The sequence below is a fragment of the Ursus arctos genome, unplaced genomic scaffold, assembly GCF_023065955.2.
Source record: "Ursus arctos isolate Adak ecotype North America unplaced genomic scaffold, UrsArc2.0 scaffold_6, whole genome shotgun sequence".
Classification (NCBI taxonomy): domain Eukaryota; kingdom Metazoa; phylum Chordata; class Mammalia; order Carnivora; family Ursidae; genus Ursus; species Ursus arctos.
Window position 1 is genome coordinate 23,951,903 of NW_026623078.1, and position 17,349 is coordinate 23,969,251.

At 40.5% G+C, this 17,349-nt stretch overlaps 1 protein-coding gene across 6 annotated transcripts in view; it reads left to right on the forward strand.

The window, feature by feature from the left end:
- Positions 1 to 11,610, forward strand: part of ADHFE1 (alcohol dehydrogenase iron containing 1) — a 31,441-nt gene extending 19,831 nt beyond the window's left edge. For 4 of the 6 annotated variants that reach the window (XM_026516406.4, XM_057307891.1, XM_026516404.4 and 1 more), the window contains 4 exons: positions 1,341 to 1,419; positions 1,604 to 1,700; positions 4,277 to 4,434; positions 11,035 to 11,610. In XM_026516406.4, the coding sequence (XP_026372191.1) occupies positions 1,341 to 1,419; positions 1,604 to 1,700; positions 4,277 to 4,434; positions 11,035 to 11,118 (418 nt within the window). In that variant the 3' untranslated portion in view covers positions 11,119 to 11,610. Of the gene's footprint in view, positions 1 to 1,340; positions 1,420 to 1,603; positions 1,701 to 4,276; positions 4,435 to 7,656; positions 8,856 to 11,034 lie in introns of those variants that run through there. The other 2 variants (XM_048212581.1, XM_048212580.2) reach the window with 1 other exon arrangement.
- The last annotated feature ends 5,739 nt before the right edge of the window (positions 11,611 to 17,349 follow it).

Here is a 17,349-nt window from a genome sequence, read left to right on the forward strand (position 1 = left end):
ATCTCACAAAAGTGATAGGCAAGGGATGCCTTTTTTGGATGAGTAATCATACAGTTCACCAAAATACTTTGTCTTCCTATGAAATGTAAACCTTTTGCTGAGTAAGCCCAAAGTCATACAATAACCCACATAAAAAGACTTACAGACCATTTTACTATTGTAAAGCATTTCATTTACAATATATTAATTATAAATATATAAGCTTCTCATGGTATATATCTCTGGGTCATCTAGTAAACTATAATATTGTCCTGTTTGTTCACCAAGAATTCAAGAGGATAAAAAAGTGTTTTTCATAAAAACAAATCAAACCCCACAAATAAAAACCATGATGCCTTTTCTTTTTTTATATATACATATTTTTTTAAGATTTTATTTTTATTTATTTGACAGAGAGAGAGAGACAGCCAGCAAGAGAGGGAATACAAGCAGGGGGAGTGGGAGAGGAAGAAGCAGGCTCCCAGCAGAGCAGGGAGCCCGATGTGGGGCTTGATCCCAGGACCCTGGGATCACGCCCTGAGCCAAAGGCAGATGCTTAATGACTGAGCCACCCAGGCACCCCCATGATGCCTTTTCTTGATAGCCTTTCAAACTTCAATAATCATTTATGAGTCACCTCTATTAGTATCTAACATTTGAAAGGATGTATCAATTATCCATGGGACAGATTACTGGAGGGTCAAGCTTACGTGTCTAATGCAGCACATCTTGGCTCCTAAAACTCCCACCCACGTCATCAGCTGCACAGGAGCACACTGCCAAGGTGCTCCTTTTGTTACAGAACAAAACAGAAAACGCATTTAAAGAAATTTCAAAGTAAATTCTTGATTTCTTCAAGAGCATCAGGTTAATCAATGTGTTTGGGGGGGCGCCTGGGTGTCTCAGTCGTTAAGCGTCTGCCTTCGGCTCAGGGCGTGATCCCGGTGTTCTGGGATCGAGCCCCACATCAGGCTCCTCCGCTGGGAGCCTGCTTCTTCCTCTCCCACTCCCCATGCTTGTGTTCTCTCTCTCGCTGGCTGTCTCTCTGTCAAATAAGTAAATAAAATCTTTAAAAAAAAAAATCAATGTGTTTGGGAAGCAATTTCTGCATCAACACTTTTTAATGACATACAATTCTATGAGCATTTGAATTTGAACATTTCAGAGGTTTTGTTAACAAATGCACAAAATGTCCAATGCAATAATATATTGTTGTATCAAAGAAAACAGAATGTATCACTTTGTGAGATAACGATATTGTCAAGAGACCGTGAAGGGCTCTCTCATAAAAGTATCTTTGTTTTGTTAACTTGAATTTCTGATAGCTATATGTCAACCTAAGGACTTTCTTTCTTTTCTAGCCATGGAATGTCTTACCCAATTTCAGGCTTAGTGAAGACTTATAAAGCAAAGGATTATAATGTGGATCACCCACTGGTGGTAAAATCATAATAAATTCTTTAATTAAATTTCATGTTCTTTGCTGTTGCCATAAATGTATTTGTTAAATGCATTTGTCAATTCTTCATTGCTGGAGTATAGAGTAAAGTAATTGAATATCTAGAATATGCAGGTTGAAGACCCAACTTTGCCTCACTGGTCACCACATTTTGTTTTTCTTCAGCCTCATGGCCTTTCTGTGGTACTCACCTCCCCAGCGGTATTCACTTTCACAGCACAGATGTCTCCTGAACGGCACCTGGAAACAGCAGAAATACTGGGTATGAACAATTACTCATAAATCCGTGACCCGCATATGTGGAGCATTTTGTAGGGTTGCTTCTGAGGATAAACCACAAAGGATAATAACACCTGTAAAGTTGCTTTGAAATAGTCTAATAATAAAATGTGAGTGACCTGCCTAAAGTCCTATATAGCACTAAAATTCTGTAATTTTGCTTCTAATAGTCTATTAACAATGAAATGGAACCAAATATTGCTTATGTTAAAGTTGTAGTAATGGTATTTCTCTTGTTTTCATCCCCAAGGAACATGAAACTCTTTACATAGTAATAATGTTGCAAATGGCTTTTGCTAAGTTTTGTAGGTAATAAAATGAATCTAATTCAGGAAGTAACAATACATTCCCAATTATAGAAAATCTAAACAACCAGAAACTTTATAAAAAGATCCCAAAGAAGAGTTTGTTTTGCTGCTCTGTAGAATAAATAATGTCTATACCAAGACACCCACAGTGCTTTTTGAATCTCACAAGCAAAAAAAAATTATATTCAGGCTAGCTTTAGTGTTAAGTAAAAATTTTTAGTATTTTTCTAAGATGAGAACTCTTTCAAGTAGACTTTAAGAATTTGATTAACTTTCCAAACATTTTATTCCCCTACTTGCACTTAGGGTAGGAAGGGAAAAGCTAAAAAGAAAACTTCATTACGCTCTTCTAGCTCCAGCCGTTGGAGAGGTTATTTCCGAGAAGGTAGGCATGACCACACACCCCTTCCACATGTCCTGCTTCACCTCCACGTCTCTCTCACGCTGACGTGTGTGTTTTCACAGAGTTCCAGGTGCTGTGCTGGGAATGCTAATGAGAGAAGTCCAGGGTAGAGAAACGGTGCAGGGGGCTTATTGCCCAGTCTGGGCTGCTGGAAATACAGTGCCCACCTTACCAAGGATCTTGTGTCCCTTTTCCCTTTCGGATCGGGGATGTTTTTTAGCCATTTTGGGGACTCAGACAGATGCCTGGTAAATATGCAGTAGTTAAGTAGGAAGAAGCCCAAACAGTAGGCTAGATGTATGGTAAATGGGAAAGTCTCAGAGAACTCAAAGCTAAAATTCCAGGCAACCAACATCACTGAGAAAGCAATTCCTCCAATAGATAAAACTTGGGGTAGAAGAATCCACCAACTCTTCCTCCTTGCCTAGGAAGTTTTGTTTAATGTGATTCCATACTTAGCCATTAAATATTTTAATTCCCTATGTAATCTTAGATTTTCTTAGCTTTATAACAATTTATTCTTTTTCCTACCCTCTCTTTTTTTCTAAAATACTTCACAGGAAAACCCAGAGGCTTTGATGGTGTGTTTTATGGCAGCAATCCCAGGAACATAAAAACCTCATAAACCTTGTATCGTGTCACCTTTCCACCTAATCCATATTTCAGTTGCCACTGTGTAATACAGACTGGTCTTGTCAGGCAAGGTTTACCTTGCATCCAGCCACCCGCCCAACTAGCCCCGTATCTGGTTCCATTTATACCTTTTCCTGGATTACTGAAACAGTTCTTGCTGTCATAGAAGAAAAAGGTTAAAACTAATTGAATAGTGTGCTTCAGTAGGGACATAACTACACATGGGCTTTGACTCAACATGAGGCATTCTGGATAATAACTTACGCCACATCTGTTTGTCACATGCTTCACTTCCTAGCAGTGATGTGTTCGACCAGAACGGACGAGGAGCTGGAGAGCTAAGGGTCTGGGAACTCCCACTGCTACCCTGTCTGAGGGCAGAACCCCTAGCTCTTCCACACTCATGTCTCTACAATCTCATGTATTGATTACTAATCGTGTCCAAATTTCCACCCCTTGGCAACCTTCTTCCCCCTTCACCAACATCATTATTACCTACAGAGTAAATACTATTTTCTGAGGGTCTTTGCATTCTTGGTTCTGTCTGACTGGTTCTATGATATTTATTTAGAGGCACTCGCCCTGCCCTTTGGCAACGGAGCCCAAAATAAGAAGTTTTATAGCAATAGAGAGAAAGTATTTCCTTCCCTGGCCACACATAATCCATTTTTGTCATTTTCCTCCTTTGGCGCAGTCAGTGTTGGAGCTTTTGTACCTCTAAATGTCCTTGCCTCACAAGGTGTTTGCAAGGGGTTGGTCTTCTTTCCTAAGATGTTGGTGTGAGAAAAGACACTGAACACATATACCTCTAGATGTCAGCAAATTCCAAGCCTTGAAAGTTACATAAGCTGTGTTTTCTCCTACAAATGCTCCTTCCTCCTCATCCAAACACCAGCCTTCTTTTTTGGTCTCCTCCCTGTGCTTCTTTTCTGGCTCAGTTCCTCTTCTTCCCACCACACCAGGGGCGAGCGGCCCACTGGCAATGTGAAAGCCAGGTTAGCCTCAGCCAACGCCTCTGCAAAGGATCTCAGGGTTCTGCAAGCTGGCCTGGCCCATCTGTGTCCTGCAGGGTTGATTGCTGGGCTGGCCTCCATGTGGAGGCACAGCGGCGCCCTTGTCCTTGGTGGGAGGGAGGCCGCAGTAGGTTATACAGTCAGCTATCTTGTGACTGAATGACACCCTCTCTCTCTACAGTCAGCACTTTGTGTCTTCTAGGAGCTCACACCCGCACTGCCAGGATCGCAGATGCTGGGCCTATTTTGGCAGACACACTCCGGAAATTCTTATACGATCTGGATGTTGATGATGGCCTAGCTGCCATTGGTTACTCCAAGGCTGATATCCCTGCATTAGTGAAAGGAACGCTGCCCCAGGTAAGAGATGCAGTCATCCTCACTCCCTTCTGAGAACCATGAAGCTGCTGGGAAAACATGGTACACCTGGGGTGTCTTAGGGGAGAGGAAAACCCAGGGGTCCTCCAGCAGCTTTCAGGTCTCCTCCACACCAGACAACAGCTCTTCTCTTCCCCTGTGGGAAGAGGCCAGGCTCCCTCACCTTTTCTTCCATAAAACTGTGGCTTTTTTGGAGCTTTTATGATACAACTGAAAGGGTCTTTTATAAAAACTCAAGGCAAAAACTACCACATTTGTCTTGAGGTATGGCAAAATTTCCCTTTTTACCATTTCTGCTCTTTTAAGAGCCCTCCATAAAACTACCCGAAGCTGTTCCAAAAGGACCACTATATTATTTTATATTACAAGGGTTATAAATTCCTACTATTTTGTGAAAAATAGGCATGGCCTTTAAATCTATACTATTATAAAATCACTTTTTAACGTATCTGGGAGAGTATTTTATACAGTTACATATATATACATATCTGTGTCACTTTGGGTCTTATTTACTTAAATGTCACTAAAGAATTTAAACTGAGCTGCCAACCGTTATTGGGTAGAATCATAATAGATGTAGAGTTTCCCCTCCAAGTTTCTTATGAAGAGAATTTACCTTCCCATTGCACCTTACATTTTGGATCAGATACCCTTGTGCTATAGCATCAGGTCCTAATAGGCTAAGACCCCCGTTCACTGCAACTCACCGTAAAATAGAGCCAGAGCCACGAGCTCTCAGGTTTTGGACCACATCACACTAGTCCTCCTGTCTAAAACAGGAAAGATGTGGATCACTTAAACACTGTAAGCACATGAGGGAAAGGCACTTCTACCCAAAGTTAAGGCAAGCATGGATCTATCACGGACTCTGAAATAGAGTTAACAACTAGAATACCCCCCGCCCCCCGCACAGATTCCCGCTAACCATAAGCAGCAGTGCTTTTCCCTCACCCTACTCTGGTTAAACAAAGGCCTCACACTAGCTTCTTCCCCACTTGGCAACTGCTTAGAATGTTGAAGACCTCACCACTCACATGAGATAATACTTGTAGGGATTGGGTTAACAGACTCACGTGTCCTCAGGAGGTAGGTAGGTAATAGCAATGAACAAAGTAATTTAAAGCAGCAGGGAGTGGTGGGGACTTTGGTGAACTGGAAAGCTCATAATCCATCTCATTGGGTGAGTGTCTTTGTAGCTACAATATTATACCCAAGCAGAAATTCAGGTCCCAGCATTGAGCTTCCAATTTCCAACAAAAATCCAATTGGTAGAGCTTCCAATTTCCAACAAAAAATCAACAATCTGGATGTTTGTATTGTATTCCAATTACCCACTGAACAAACCAAACATGGCCCATGGGCCGGCATTTTCCCTGAGTTAGACTCAGATCCAGTAGACTCAGTTGCATCTAAAAATATCAATGAATGAAAAAAAAGAAACATCTCAAAGTGTAGTTGAGCTCCTAGGCTCTCACCAACCCTTAGTTCTAACCAACAAGTCTGAAGGACTAAATAGCCAAAAAATATGACCAACACAGTTATTTTATCCAAACCTACTAGACCATAAATTCCATGAGTACAAGGACATGTTTTGCTCACCCATCCTCGACTGCACCCAGCACAGGCTAGTAAACGTGTTAAATGAACACATACCCGCAGCCCTCTCTCTTCCAAAGTCTTCTGCGCAGATGAGCATATTGGCTGAATGGCGGTAACTTTTTCAGAGGTTTCCTTACACTGAATAGGACTCACCTAATGACAAGAAGTCATGAAAGCCAAGTGGTCACCACGGTTTTGACATGGCCACTGCCTCTGATAGCATGGTTCCAGAGATAGAGTCCGTTTTGCAAGAGGGGTTCTGAAAAGTTCTGCTTGCTCAGGAATGTGTGTTTGTCAATCTGCAGGGATGGTATCCATGATTTTCAGATAAAACTGGCCATTTAATTGCTAGTGGCAACGCATCTTCCAGCCATCAGCACACGTTGGCAAGTGTTTACTGTTTAAATTCTACTGTGCTCAGTCTTTTACTTTCAGAAACTGTTCCAGATAGCAACAGATCCAGACTAACACTTGAGACCATCCACTAAAATGGCACGTTTATTAGGTATCATATTCAATGCCTCAGTGCACGTATCATATGGGGGAAATCACAGATAGCAAACCCTTAATTAGACAAAACTAATTTCTTAGTTTCACAAAAGATGCAAGGTAAATTGGGTCTTTTGAATACAAGTCATGTCCATAAAGGAGTAGGTGAGGATCTCCGCAAGCTGTATTCAAAAGGCAGCCCCAACGTGAATGCTGCTTTTAAAATCATGTGTCTGTGATTGGGAGAGGCATAGTTAATTTTAATAAACTAGCACTGGTTCCATTTTGGAGTCCAGGTAATTGAGTCAATGTGCTCTATATATGGAGAGGGCAGGGGAGATTGACAGGACTTTCGGAGGAATTGTAGCAATAAAGCTGTCTGTTCTGCAGATGAAGAACTACTGTGGGGTTTTTTGTTTGGTATTTTTGGCAGCAGTGAACATTTTACAGGACTGCTATGGCAACTTCAGAATTTTACACATGCAGCAGGCTAATCTTCACTTATTAGTATCTACAGGATTTAAGGTAGTGAGAGGGACAGACTGGTTGCTGCAAAGAATACTGCCAGAAAGGTTATGTACGTAGTCGACATTTGATAAAGCTTCTTTTATGTTCAGCAAGGAGGGATCAGTTTTCTCTGGAAGGAACAACCAGGCCAGTATTCTTGACCAAACACCACATCCCATACTGATGGCAGCAAACAGCAGCCCTGTGTACGGAGGCTTCCAACTGCCATAGCAAGGCTGCAAGGGGAGCAGGCAAGAATAAATTAATCTTCCAAGTGGGGGTTTCTGAAACCTCTGGAAAAAAACATTTACATTTCAAATCAAAACATTTCATTTCTGAGGAGAGCCGTCTACCAAAATGAGCACTTCCACTCCCTGGCAGAGAGGCCAGCTGAAATGTTGTTATTTTATGAATGTGCTAAAAGTGGAAGTCAGGATTTATTTCAGTGCCCACGTTAATCAGTTGTCCTTCGGTCTTACACGTCTATAAATAATAGCACATTGCCGAACACATCTTAATTCGGAGAGTTTAGCTTTTATATGGCATAAATGATAGGAGTGGGGACAGATCACAAACTTTACATCCCTGTCCTCACTTAACCTGTCCCAGGGTATTAGACATGTGAAAGAGAAACTCAGATCAGCTTGGCCTCAAGTACTTTGGAGACTCCTGAACTACTTCACCAAAGATGAACAGGATCGTTTTAAGGGCCTCTGAGCTCATCAGAGAAGATTCTCTCCTGTTATAAACAGAATGGTGTGGCAGGAATTGTCAGCCATAGCAAATGCTGAACTTCAGTTCTTGACCCTGCCACCAACATAGACATACGCCACCATGAACAAGTCTCTGCCTTGCTTTGGATTTTCAAATTTCTTTGGAGTCTTTGAAGATCTGCTGCAGTGTAAAATTTTACTTTGGTTTTACCCATACTTATCAGCATGTCCCCCCATCCTTCTCCATTCTGTCCATCCATCCTTCCTAATTATTTTTTAATCATGGTAAAATATACTTAACATAAAATTTACTATTTTAACCACTTACTTTTAAGTGTACAATTCCATGCCATTGAGTACATTTAGTGTTGTGCAACCATCACTACTATCCATTTCCAGAACTTTGAAATCATTTCAAATAGAAGCTCTGCTCTATTGCTTAATGGTGAAACAGTAACTCCCCTTTCCCAGCCCAATAACCTCTATTCTATTTTGTCTCTATGAATTTGCCTATTGCAGGTACCTCATATAAGAGGAATCATACAACACTTGTCCTTTTGTGTCTGCACAGTGTCTTCACTTAGCATAAATCTTTAATGTGTCCGAATTTCATTCCTTATTATGGCTGAGTAATGTTCCAGTGCATGGATATACCACCTGTTGCTTATCCATTCATCTGCAGATGGACACTGGGTTTGTTTCCACCTTCTGGCTATTGTAAATAGTGCTACTATGAACACTGGTATACAAATATGTTTTAGTCCCTGCTTTCAGTTCAATTGGTTATATACCTAGGAATAAAATTGCAGGATCATAGGGTAATTCTCTGTTTAACTTGTTGAGGAACTGCCAAACTGTTTTCCATAGAGGCTGCATCAGTTTACATCCCACCAACAATGCATGAGGGTTCCAGTTTCTCCACATCTTCACCAAGATTTCTTATTTTCCATTTTTTGGATAGCTATCCTGATGGATGAGAAGTGAGAACTCATTGTGGTTTTGAATTGCATTTTGCTGATGACTAAAGATGTTGAGCATCTTTTCATGTGTTTAGTGGCTATTTATATATCTTCATTAAAGAAATATCTATTCAAATCTTTTGCCTATTTTTGAGTTGGTTTGTCTGGGGTTTTCTGCTGTTGAGTTGTAGTAATTATTTATATATTCTAGTTATTAACCCCGTATCAGATCTATAATTTGCAAATACTTTCCACATTCTATCTGAGTTGTCTTTTCAACTCTCTTGAGAGTGTCCTTTGATACATAAGTTTTACATTTTGATGTAGTCCTATTTTTTTATTGCCTGTGTTTTTGGTGTCATATCCAAGAAATTACTGCCACATCTAACATCGTGAAATTTTCCGGTTTTCTTCTAAGAGTTTTGGTTTTAGCTCTTAGATTTAAGTCTACATTTAGGCCTGTTTTGAGTTAATTTTTTAATACCTCCTTCCTATCTTCATTCTTCCTTTTACCTTACAAATACTTGCTGAGGTCCTACTATATACCATGCATTGAATGGGATACAAGGAAGAGGAAAATAAAGTCTCTTCACTCCCTCATGGAGCTTACATTCTAGAGAAGACAGACAATGTGCATCTAATCAAATATATAAAGAAAATACACATGAAATCATTTCAGATAATGATTAGTGGTATGAAGGGAAACATGGGTAATAAGACAGTGATTAAACGCGGGACAGTATGGCAGGAACTCCAGCAAAGGTGGTCACAGAGGTTTCTGACTAGAGGTGAAGGTAGCCCTGTTAAAGAGCTGGGAGAAGACATCTGGGAGTAGCGCTCTGGGCAGAGGGGAAAGGCCTGAGACAGGAGGAAGAGGAGCATTTTCGTGGGACTGAGAGGGGATGGTAGGACTAAGTGAGAAGAACTGATGGGAGACGAGTCAGAGCTGAGGTGAGCAGCAGGGCCAGAACAGAGTGGCATTAGAGGCCATGGTCTTGTCATTGCAATGGAAAGTCATCAGAGAGCATTAAGCAAGTAATGATATGAACAAATTTACACTGGCGGGGAAAAAAGTTATCACTCTGGCTGCTGTGTGGAGAATGGCCTCTAGGGGGAGAGAGTAGAGCAAAAGTGGAAACAGACTTTTGGAGGGGGGAGTCAGGATGACTTAGACTTGGGTTGGCGTGGAACAGAAGCTGATAAGTGGTCAGATTGAGGTTTACTTTGGAGGTAGATCTGACAAATTTGCTGGTGGATTAAACTAGCAGAGAAGGGAAAAAGGAATCAAGAGGACTCCTAGGCTTTTCCCTGAGTGACTGGGTGTCACTGCTGAGATGAGAAAAATGGGAGGCAGGTAGAGTCATAGTTCTGTCTTACATATGTGAATTTTGAGATGCCCGCCACCACCATTTTCGTTAATTCAACAAATAACTGTCGGACACCTATGTACTGTGTGTCGAGCACTGGGCATGAAGAGTGGGTACAGCCTTGCCCTCGTGGAGATGCCTCATATACCAGGTATGCTCCCACACAATTACTTATCATAAGAAAACAAACCAAGAGACCCATGAGAATGGAACCAAAACACTGGCATATATCTTAATTTCATTTAGGCCCAGAAATCTGGACACAAGGTAGTCATTACAGTACCTTTTAATCTCCTGTCCCATTGGGACTAAGGAGACACTGATGGGGGTATAAATAGCAATAGGGTGTGCCTCTTTGCTGACTCCACTCAATAACACTGGGGAAATTGATCAAGTCACTGAATTCATTTAGGAAGGTAGAAATAAAACCTTAGGTAATATTAAAAAGGAGTCACTTGTTGTCTGTAGCCTGAAAGTTGATGTCCTAATGAAGTCTTTTTGAATATACCTTAAGTCCAAGTTATGAAATACACGGTCTTTGAAGTGAAGGACAACCCGGTTCTATTTTCCTTGGCAGCTCCTGCTATGCCTGGGACCGTGCTCTCTGCGCAGAGAGCCTACCTGGCCAAGGCTGCATTCAATGTAGTTTGGCCATTACAGGAGGTGTTTTACCCAAGGTTCATCGGTTCTGTACTTGGGGCAGAAGGCTGTTGCCGGAACATAAGGCAAAGGCAATGGCTTTTGAAAGCTTTGTGGGAAAGAGGCGCCACCTGATGAACTTCTGAGTTAGGGATCAGCTAGTATGAAGCAAACAAGAAATAGGATTTTTAAAGACAGGACTACTATCAAGTCATTGTTTCTTATGGCCAAGTTAACTCACGTAACCTAGTAGCTTTTAGAAACTATCTTTTCAAAGCCCTGGGTAAATTCTTCTGTTTCCTGTTTCAGGAAAGGGTCACCAAGCTTGCACCACGCCCTCAGTCAGAAGAGGATCTGTCTGCTCTGTTTGAAGCTTCAATGAAACTGTATTAATCTTCATTCTCATTGAAAGAATTACCACTGGCCATCACAGTCCTGACAACAGAAGCCGAACTAGCCAGAACTTCGTCTTTTCATCTCCATGTGTAACACAACTGATACCAGTCTGAATGTGATATAAACTTATCCTGCAGAAGATTCCCTGATGCTCAAAATCAAGCTATTTCCATAAACCGGTGGAAAAATGCCCACTATGTTGGAACTTGGGCTAGATTTTAGGCATCCGTGTTCCTGTCCCAAGCCCCACAGATTGCCACCGCTCTATTTATCAAATGGGCAAAAACTCAGTATCTATCAAAAACTTAAATGCACATACCCAATCCCCAGTAATCCCTAGTCTACAAATTTATCCTATAGAAATATTAGCACAAGTGTGTTAAGAAATATGGCAAGGATGTTTCTGGCAGCACTTATCCTGATAAAATATCTGAAAGAACCTAAATATTTGTTAATAGTATAAAGATAAATAAATCATAGTATATTAAATAATGGAATGCTATCATGCTATCAATAAGAATGAGATAAATCTATTGGAAATATGCCCGCGATGTGCTGCTAAATGGAAAAAAAGCAGAACAAATATTTATTTGCATGGTCTGATTTTTACTTTTGAAATTATATCTGAATATAGGTCTGTAGAGAGAGAAAAGAAGGATACACATCAAAATATTAAAAGTTATCAATGGAGAAATGGAATCTGGAGTATAGAGAATTAAGAGAAAATATTCACTTTATATTTTATACTTCCTATTTTTATTTCATAAACATCTGTGTTGTTTTGGATTTGTTACAACAAGAACATATTTTCTGATTTTAAAAGGACCAAAAAAATAAAGGGGCCAGAGAACAGAGACAAATACCACTTTATTGTTTTAGGTCAAATTCATCTTAATTTATAAAAATACTAGTAACTAATATTCAAAGTTTAAGACAGACCCAAAGAGGTAAAATATTAGAGACCGATCCTCAGGTACATAAATTGTTTTTTTGAGAAAAACACTAACATCCTATATGGTAACTCCCTCTTTGGAAAGATGTGCTCAGTGTTCAGAATAAATTAATTCAAAAGCCAGCAGGGTTGTAGTTTATAGACTTCAGACTTGCAAGCAGAATCTAAGCAGTATGATAGTCTGCCTCTCTGTTATCCCCAGCCTGCAGAAACTTCTACAGCTCATTTCTCCTCATAAAGGTTACCACACTGGTGGTTTTTGCCTGCTCAAGCTTTGGCAGTCTGGATCTCAGTGTACTTATGGATTTATTCATTTTTTAAAATTGAATTAAACTTTTAATCAAATACGTAATGTATATATAATTACATCAGGATTTTAAAAAACGGAAGAGAAGTGCATTACTTGCCTTCAACCTGGCCAGACCCACTTTATCTGTATAGAGGTCTTTAGTTCCTTGAGATCTTTTAAATAACATTGAAATAATGTTTATAGAGCTTTCTCTACCTATAAACATAAAATATGGTCAGTACCAAAAACTGGTAATACAAAGATAAACACAAAAGGAAATATTTGTTCATACTGCACCATCCAGAAAAGAGCCACTGTTAAAATTTTGGTTTATGTTTTTTATTATATGCGTGAATATATTTTTGACTTAGAAATGATATCATTAGGGTATAGTTTTAATTCCTACAGAACATTCAAATTATTTATACTAAGTGCCCAAAAGGCAAGCATAGGACAACACTAACAGAATTTCAGTTGTACCTTGCAGACCACATCTAGCTAAAATTTCCTCCGGCATTTCAAGAGTCTCATGGATTCTGAAGGCAGAAGCTGTGAGATGGAGAGTACAGCGAAACTCTCTGCCAATCTGAGATCCTTCAAGAAACTTTACTAAAAGTTGTTAATGTCTCAAAATACATTTGGCACAGCAAAAACATATATATGTCTCCCCTCAACCCACCCTCCCAAAAAAGTCCAGGTAAGTTCTAGAACTCTTATATTCTACGAGGTGATATACCATCATTAGATTAAGGGTCAAGGGCCATGGGCTCCACTCCAATCCCTTGGTCTGTCTTGGGTTTTACTTTATTCGACCAAGGCCTCTTCCAGCTTGAAAATGCTGTGCCTAGATTTTATGTATTCCATAGTCCTTAATGTGTGATTTTGAGTTTGGGAGATTTAATGTAAAATAATTTGAGACATAAAAATTCATTCTCGATCTCTCTTAAATGTTCTCTGCCTTTACTACCAGTAGCCAGATGTCTAAATGTGACTCACCAGGAGGAGTGTTTGGTATTCATACCGATGATGACTCTGTACAGGAAGGATTTAAAGGTCAAGCATGAAGAAACAGATTTAGGAAGGCTTCATGTTTTTTATCTTAATACCCATCATGTTGGTCCTTACAACTTGAGAATATGGAAAAGATGTGTTTCTTGACTTACCAGCTATTAAAAGAGTGTGAGATAAGAAATTCAGCCCCTTTCTGTAAACCAAACACTGACATTTCTGAGACAACAAGCAATTTTTCTAAGTCAAATCCTATTTTTTATTGATTACCTTTAAAAGTCCAAAAAGTTCTCAGGGGTTACAGCTCATTTATATGGATAACTTTTCTTGCAAAGGCAAGAAAAATTAAAAGAATAGTATTCAAAAGTTTGTAGAATATCACTTTCACAAAACTATCATATTTGGTGGAATTTTCACTTTAAATACATGTGCATCCTAACTTGTTTAATGATACAGAACACTAATTTGTTTCAAGTACATCATGTTTATGATTTTTGTCAAGTGCCACAATAAACAGCCTACTCGTTTTGCACTCCCTTCCCTTCCCCATGCACCAGGAGGGCTGTGCTGGGCTTGGCATTTTTGCACAGCTGTGGACACAGCTGGGGGGTGTTCTCCAGTGGTCAGTGAAGTAAGTCTGCTCTTGTAAAATACAAGTACAGTATCAAAATAGAGAGCAAAACTTGCTTTCCTGGCCTTTTAACCCTGAGAAAGATTAATGGTTGTTTGGATTAGAAACTGTACCCTAATGAGGGACGGTTGCCTCCAGGGAGTGTGTCTGAGAAAGGGGACTGTTCACCTCCAGGTCAACATTGCACATGCTGCCTTGTCTCTGATGACCAGCAACCCCAAGCCGAGACAGCTGCCCAGGCCTTCCATCAAACGCCTGACCCTCCGGGAGCTGTGGTGGAGGTGGGCCCACAACCCCGCCATCGCCATCACCATCACAATGGTCTGCCCGAGGTAGTCTCCAGGGATAAGCTGCACTTTGAATGGGCAGAAATTGCTTCTTGAAGCCCTAGGTTGAATTACTGGCAGCTGGGGGTGGGAGGGTCTAGTTTCTGTTACTATTATTCCACTGTCTTTCCAATCACCCCAACAACTCTCGGAATAAATGCATACTACCGCCCGCCCCCCAACTGCAATAACTGTTTGCGATTTTGTCCCATGTGAAATCCCTCATGAAGCTCCATGCAGAACAGCCAACTTTAAAGTAACCCTACTTCACTCTTTCTGGCTTCAAGTATTGCCTTTTTAATTTGGGTATTTTTAATTGGTTTTTCAATTTATAAAATTGGAAACTAATTAAAATAATCATGAGCGAAAAGGAGAAAATAACCACCATCATGCCATTACCCAAACACAGCTGCTATCATTTGATATACTTCCTCTCCATCTTTTTCATTTGGGTGGTGTAATTTCCAGCTCATTTCCCTTAAGGCACGACATTTTAAGTATTTTCTACGTTGCCACATAATCTTCATAATCATTCTTTTTCAAGGTACACAATGTTTTGTTGAATAGAAATTTAAACATTTATCCTTATTATAGGGCATCAAGATTGCTTCCAAATTTTGACCCCTACCAATGACATAGCAATGAATAATGTGTATGTGGCTTTCCTCCCCATATTCTAAATTAACTTCTTAGGTTAATCCCCGAATTGAATTTTTATATCAGAATATGGACATTTTTATGACTTTTGATTCATACTGTCAAACTGCTTATACTCCACTATTGTCTTAACTTTGTGTCCCCTCTCCTTCAATCTTCTTTTCAAAATAAATAGTAGTGTAAGTCAGCAAGAAATGAAACAGAGCTCACATGGATGACCAGAGCTAGGCTATTTGTGCAGGCCTGCAAGAGTCACCTGTGTTTTCTTCTTTTATATCAGTATATCTGATATACACTTCACATGGACAGAAACAGATTAAAATTTTCAAATAAAATTATGAAACTTTAGTGTTACTTAAGTTAAACTGTAGATCACCAAGACTACGTTTGTCACATTTTTTTCCTTCTAGAACCTTCCATGGGACCCTAAACCTATGGGCTTGTGTTATTCATGGTCCCCCATTTTCCTGGCCAAAAAAAAAAGACCCAGAGGGACACATAAATATCCTTTTCTATAAGGCGATTCTAGAACCATCCTGGTCTGTAAGTGCAAGGATTGCTGCACTGGGAGGAGGTAACCAACAACCTTCTCCAGCAAGATCCCTCCCCAGGGTCTAAGTTGCCCCTTTAATCAAAAACCTCTCAAATCTTAATTATGCACATTGGTCCTATGTGGCTTTGGCAACATTTGCTGGAGACCAATATGAACCAAGCACTGCATAGGAGAGAAGTGTTTGTAAGGCAACATACAAATGGAAAGATGTCCAAAGAGTACCACCAGGCTGGAGTGGCCACCTGAGTAAGGACAGGCTAATTTTTGTTCATTTTTCACATCTCCTTTAACCATTATATACTCTGTACACAGCTCAGTACCTTAACAAAATATTTTCCCAAAGGAAGAAGGAGACCATGGATTTGGGGAGAGGAGGATTGGGGTTCTGCAGGTAGGGGTGATCTGAAGGGGCTAGAGAATGATTATAGGAATATGACATTTAGTAGTATTTTTTTTTTGGAATAGTTAACCAAACTATTGTCACTTTACAAATATAAATATCAACTCTTATGAAATGTGGAGGCCAATTTATTAGGGCATCTACCACAGCTGGCAACAATAATAAACTAAAGACAATAACAGTTTATTTACTGAGCCATTTACTGGGCCCTCAACCTGTGCCAGGCCCTTTATCAAGGGTTTGCCCGCTGTGAGAGAGGCATTCCTATGTCTTTACACAAATGAGGAAACTAAGTTTAAAAAAAAAAAACTGCCAACTTCACACAGCTAGTAAGGGTGGGACTAGCACTCAGTTCCAAGGTCATCCTAACCTTGCATTCCCGGCCACCAAGTTCACTGCCTTTCAAGCGCCTTCTGTTGTCTGAGAGCTTCTTGAATTGCATTTAAACACTGTATACACTTGTGTACAACACAATACCTTGAACACAGTAGGGGCCCCATAAGTATTTGTGGAATAGAGAATTCTACTTCATTAAAAGGGAAAAAGGAGAAGAGAAAAAGAAGGTCCTGTGAGCCCTTGACATGGCAGAGAGAAGTTGAGCTGGCCATGCTGGTGGCCACACAGAAGGGTATTAGAGGTCACAGAGCTACCTTGGGGGTGAATCCCAGCCGTGTTTCTTACTGAGCAACCTACGGTAAACACTTAGATTTTCTGAGCACAAACTTTACCTCATAGGGTTGTTATAAACATCAGTAGGAAGTAATGTATGTGAAATGTCTAGAACAGTGGCTGGCCCACAGTCCTTGCTCAGTAAATGTTACTTCTCTTCCCTTTCCTGAATGCTAAGCTTGCAGGAAGACTTTCATCCCAGCAGCTGACTAGAAGATCACTACAGTGACATCAGTTGTATACTAAGGGCTTCCAAACTTCCCTCAGAACAAGAAGTACCTGGGACGCTAGTTAAAGATATAGATCAGTCCTTTCCTCCTACCCCCAAGAAATTCAACTCCTGTCAACCGGGGTTGGAACCCAGGCGACTGCTGTTACGTCAATTTGCTTTAGGAAAGTTAAACAGCACTTGGGCCTGTTTGGCGGCCTCTTGGCATAGATGGTGACAGAAACCGAGCAGTGGTCTCAACCTTCAACGTGCATCAGAAGCTTCTGGAGGGCTTAGTAAAACATGGGTTGCTGGGCCTGGTCCCCAGAGTTTCTGATTCAATAGGTCCAGGCGGGGAGTGAGAATCTGCACTTCTAACCGGCTCCCAGGTGCTGCTGCTGCTCCAGGAATCACACTTTGAAAGGACTGCAATTTTCTCACATTTCAAACTTAGCTGGCTCAGATTTCAGCTGGAACTAGTTCTACACAGTGTGTGGCAAGACGGTGAGCCCCTGAGGAGGGTCAGGACACGAAA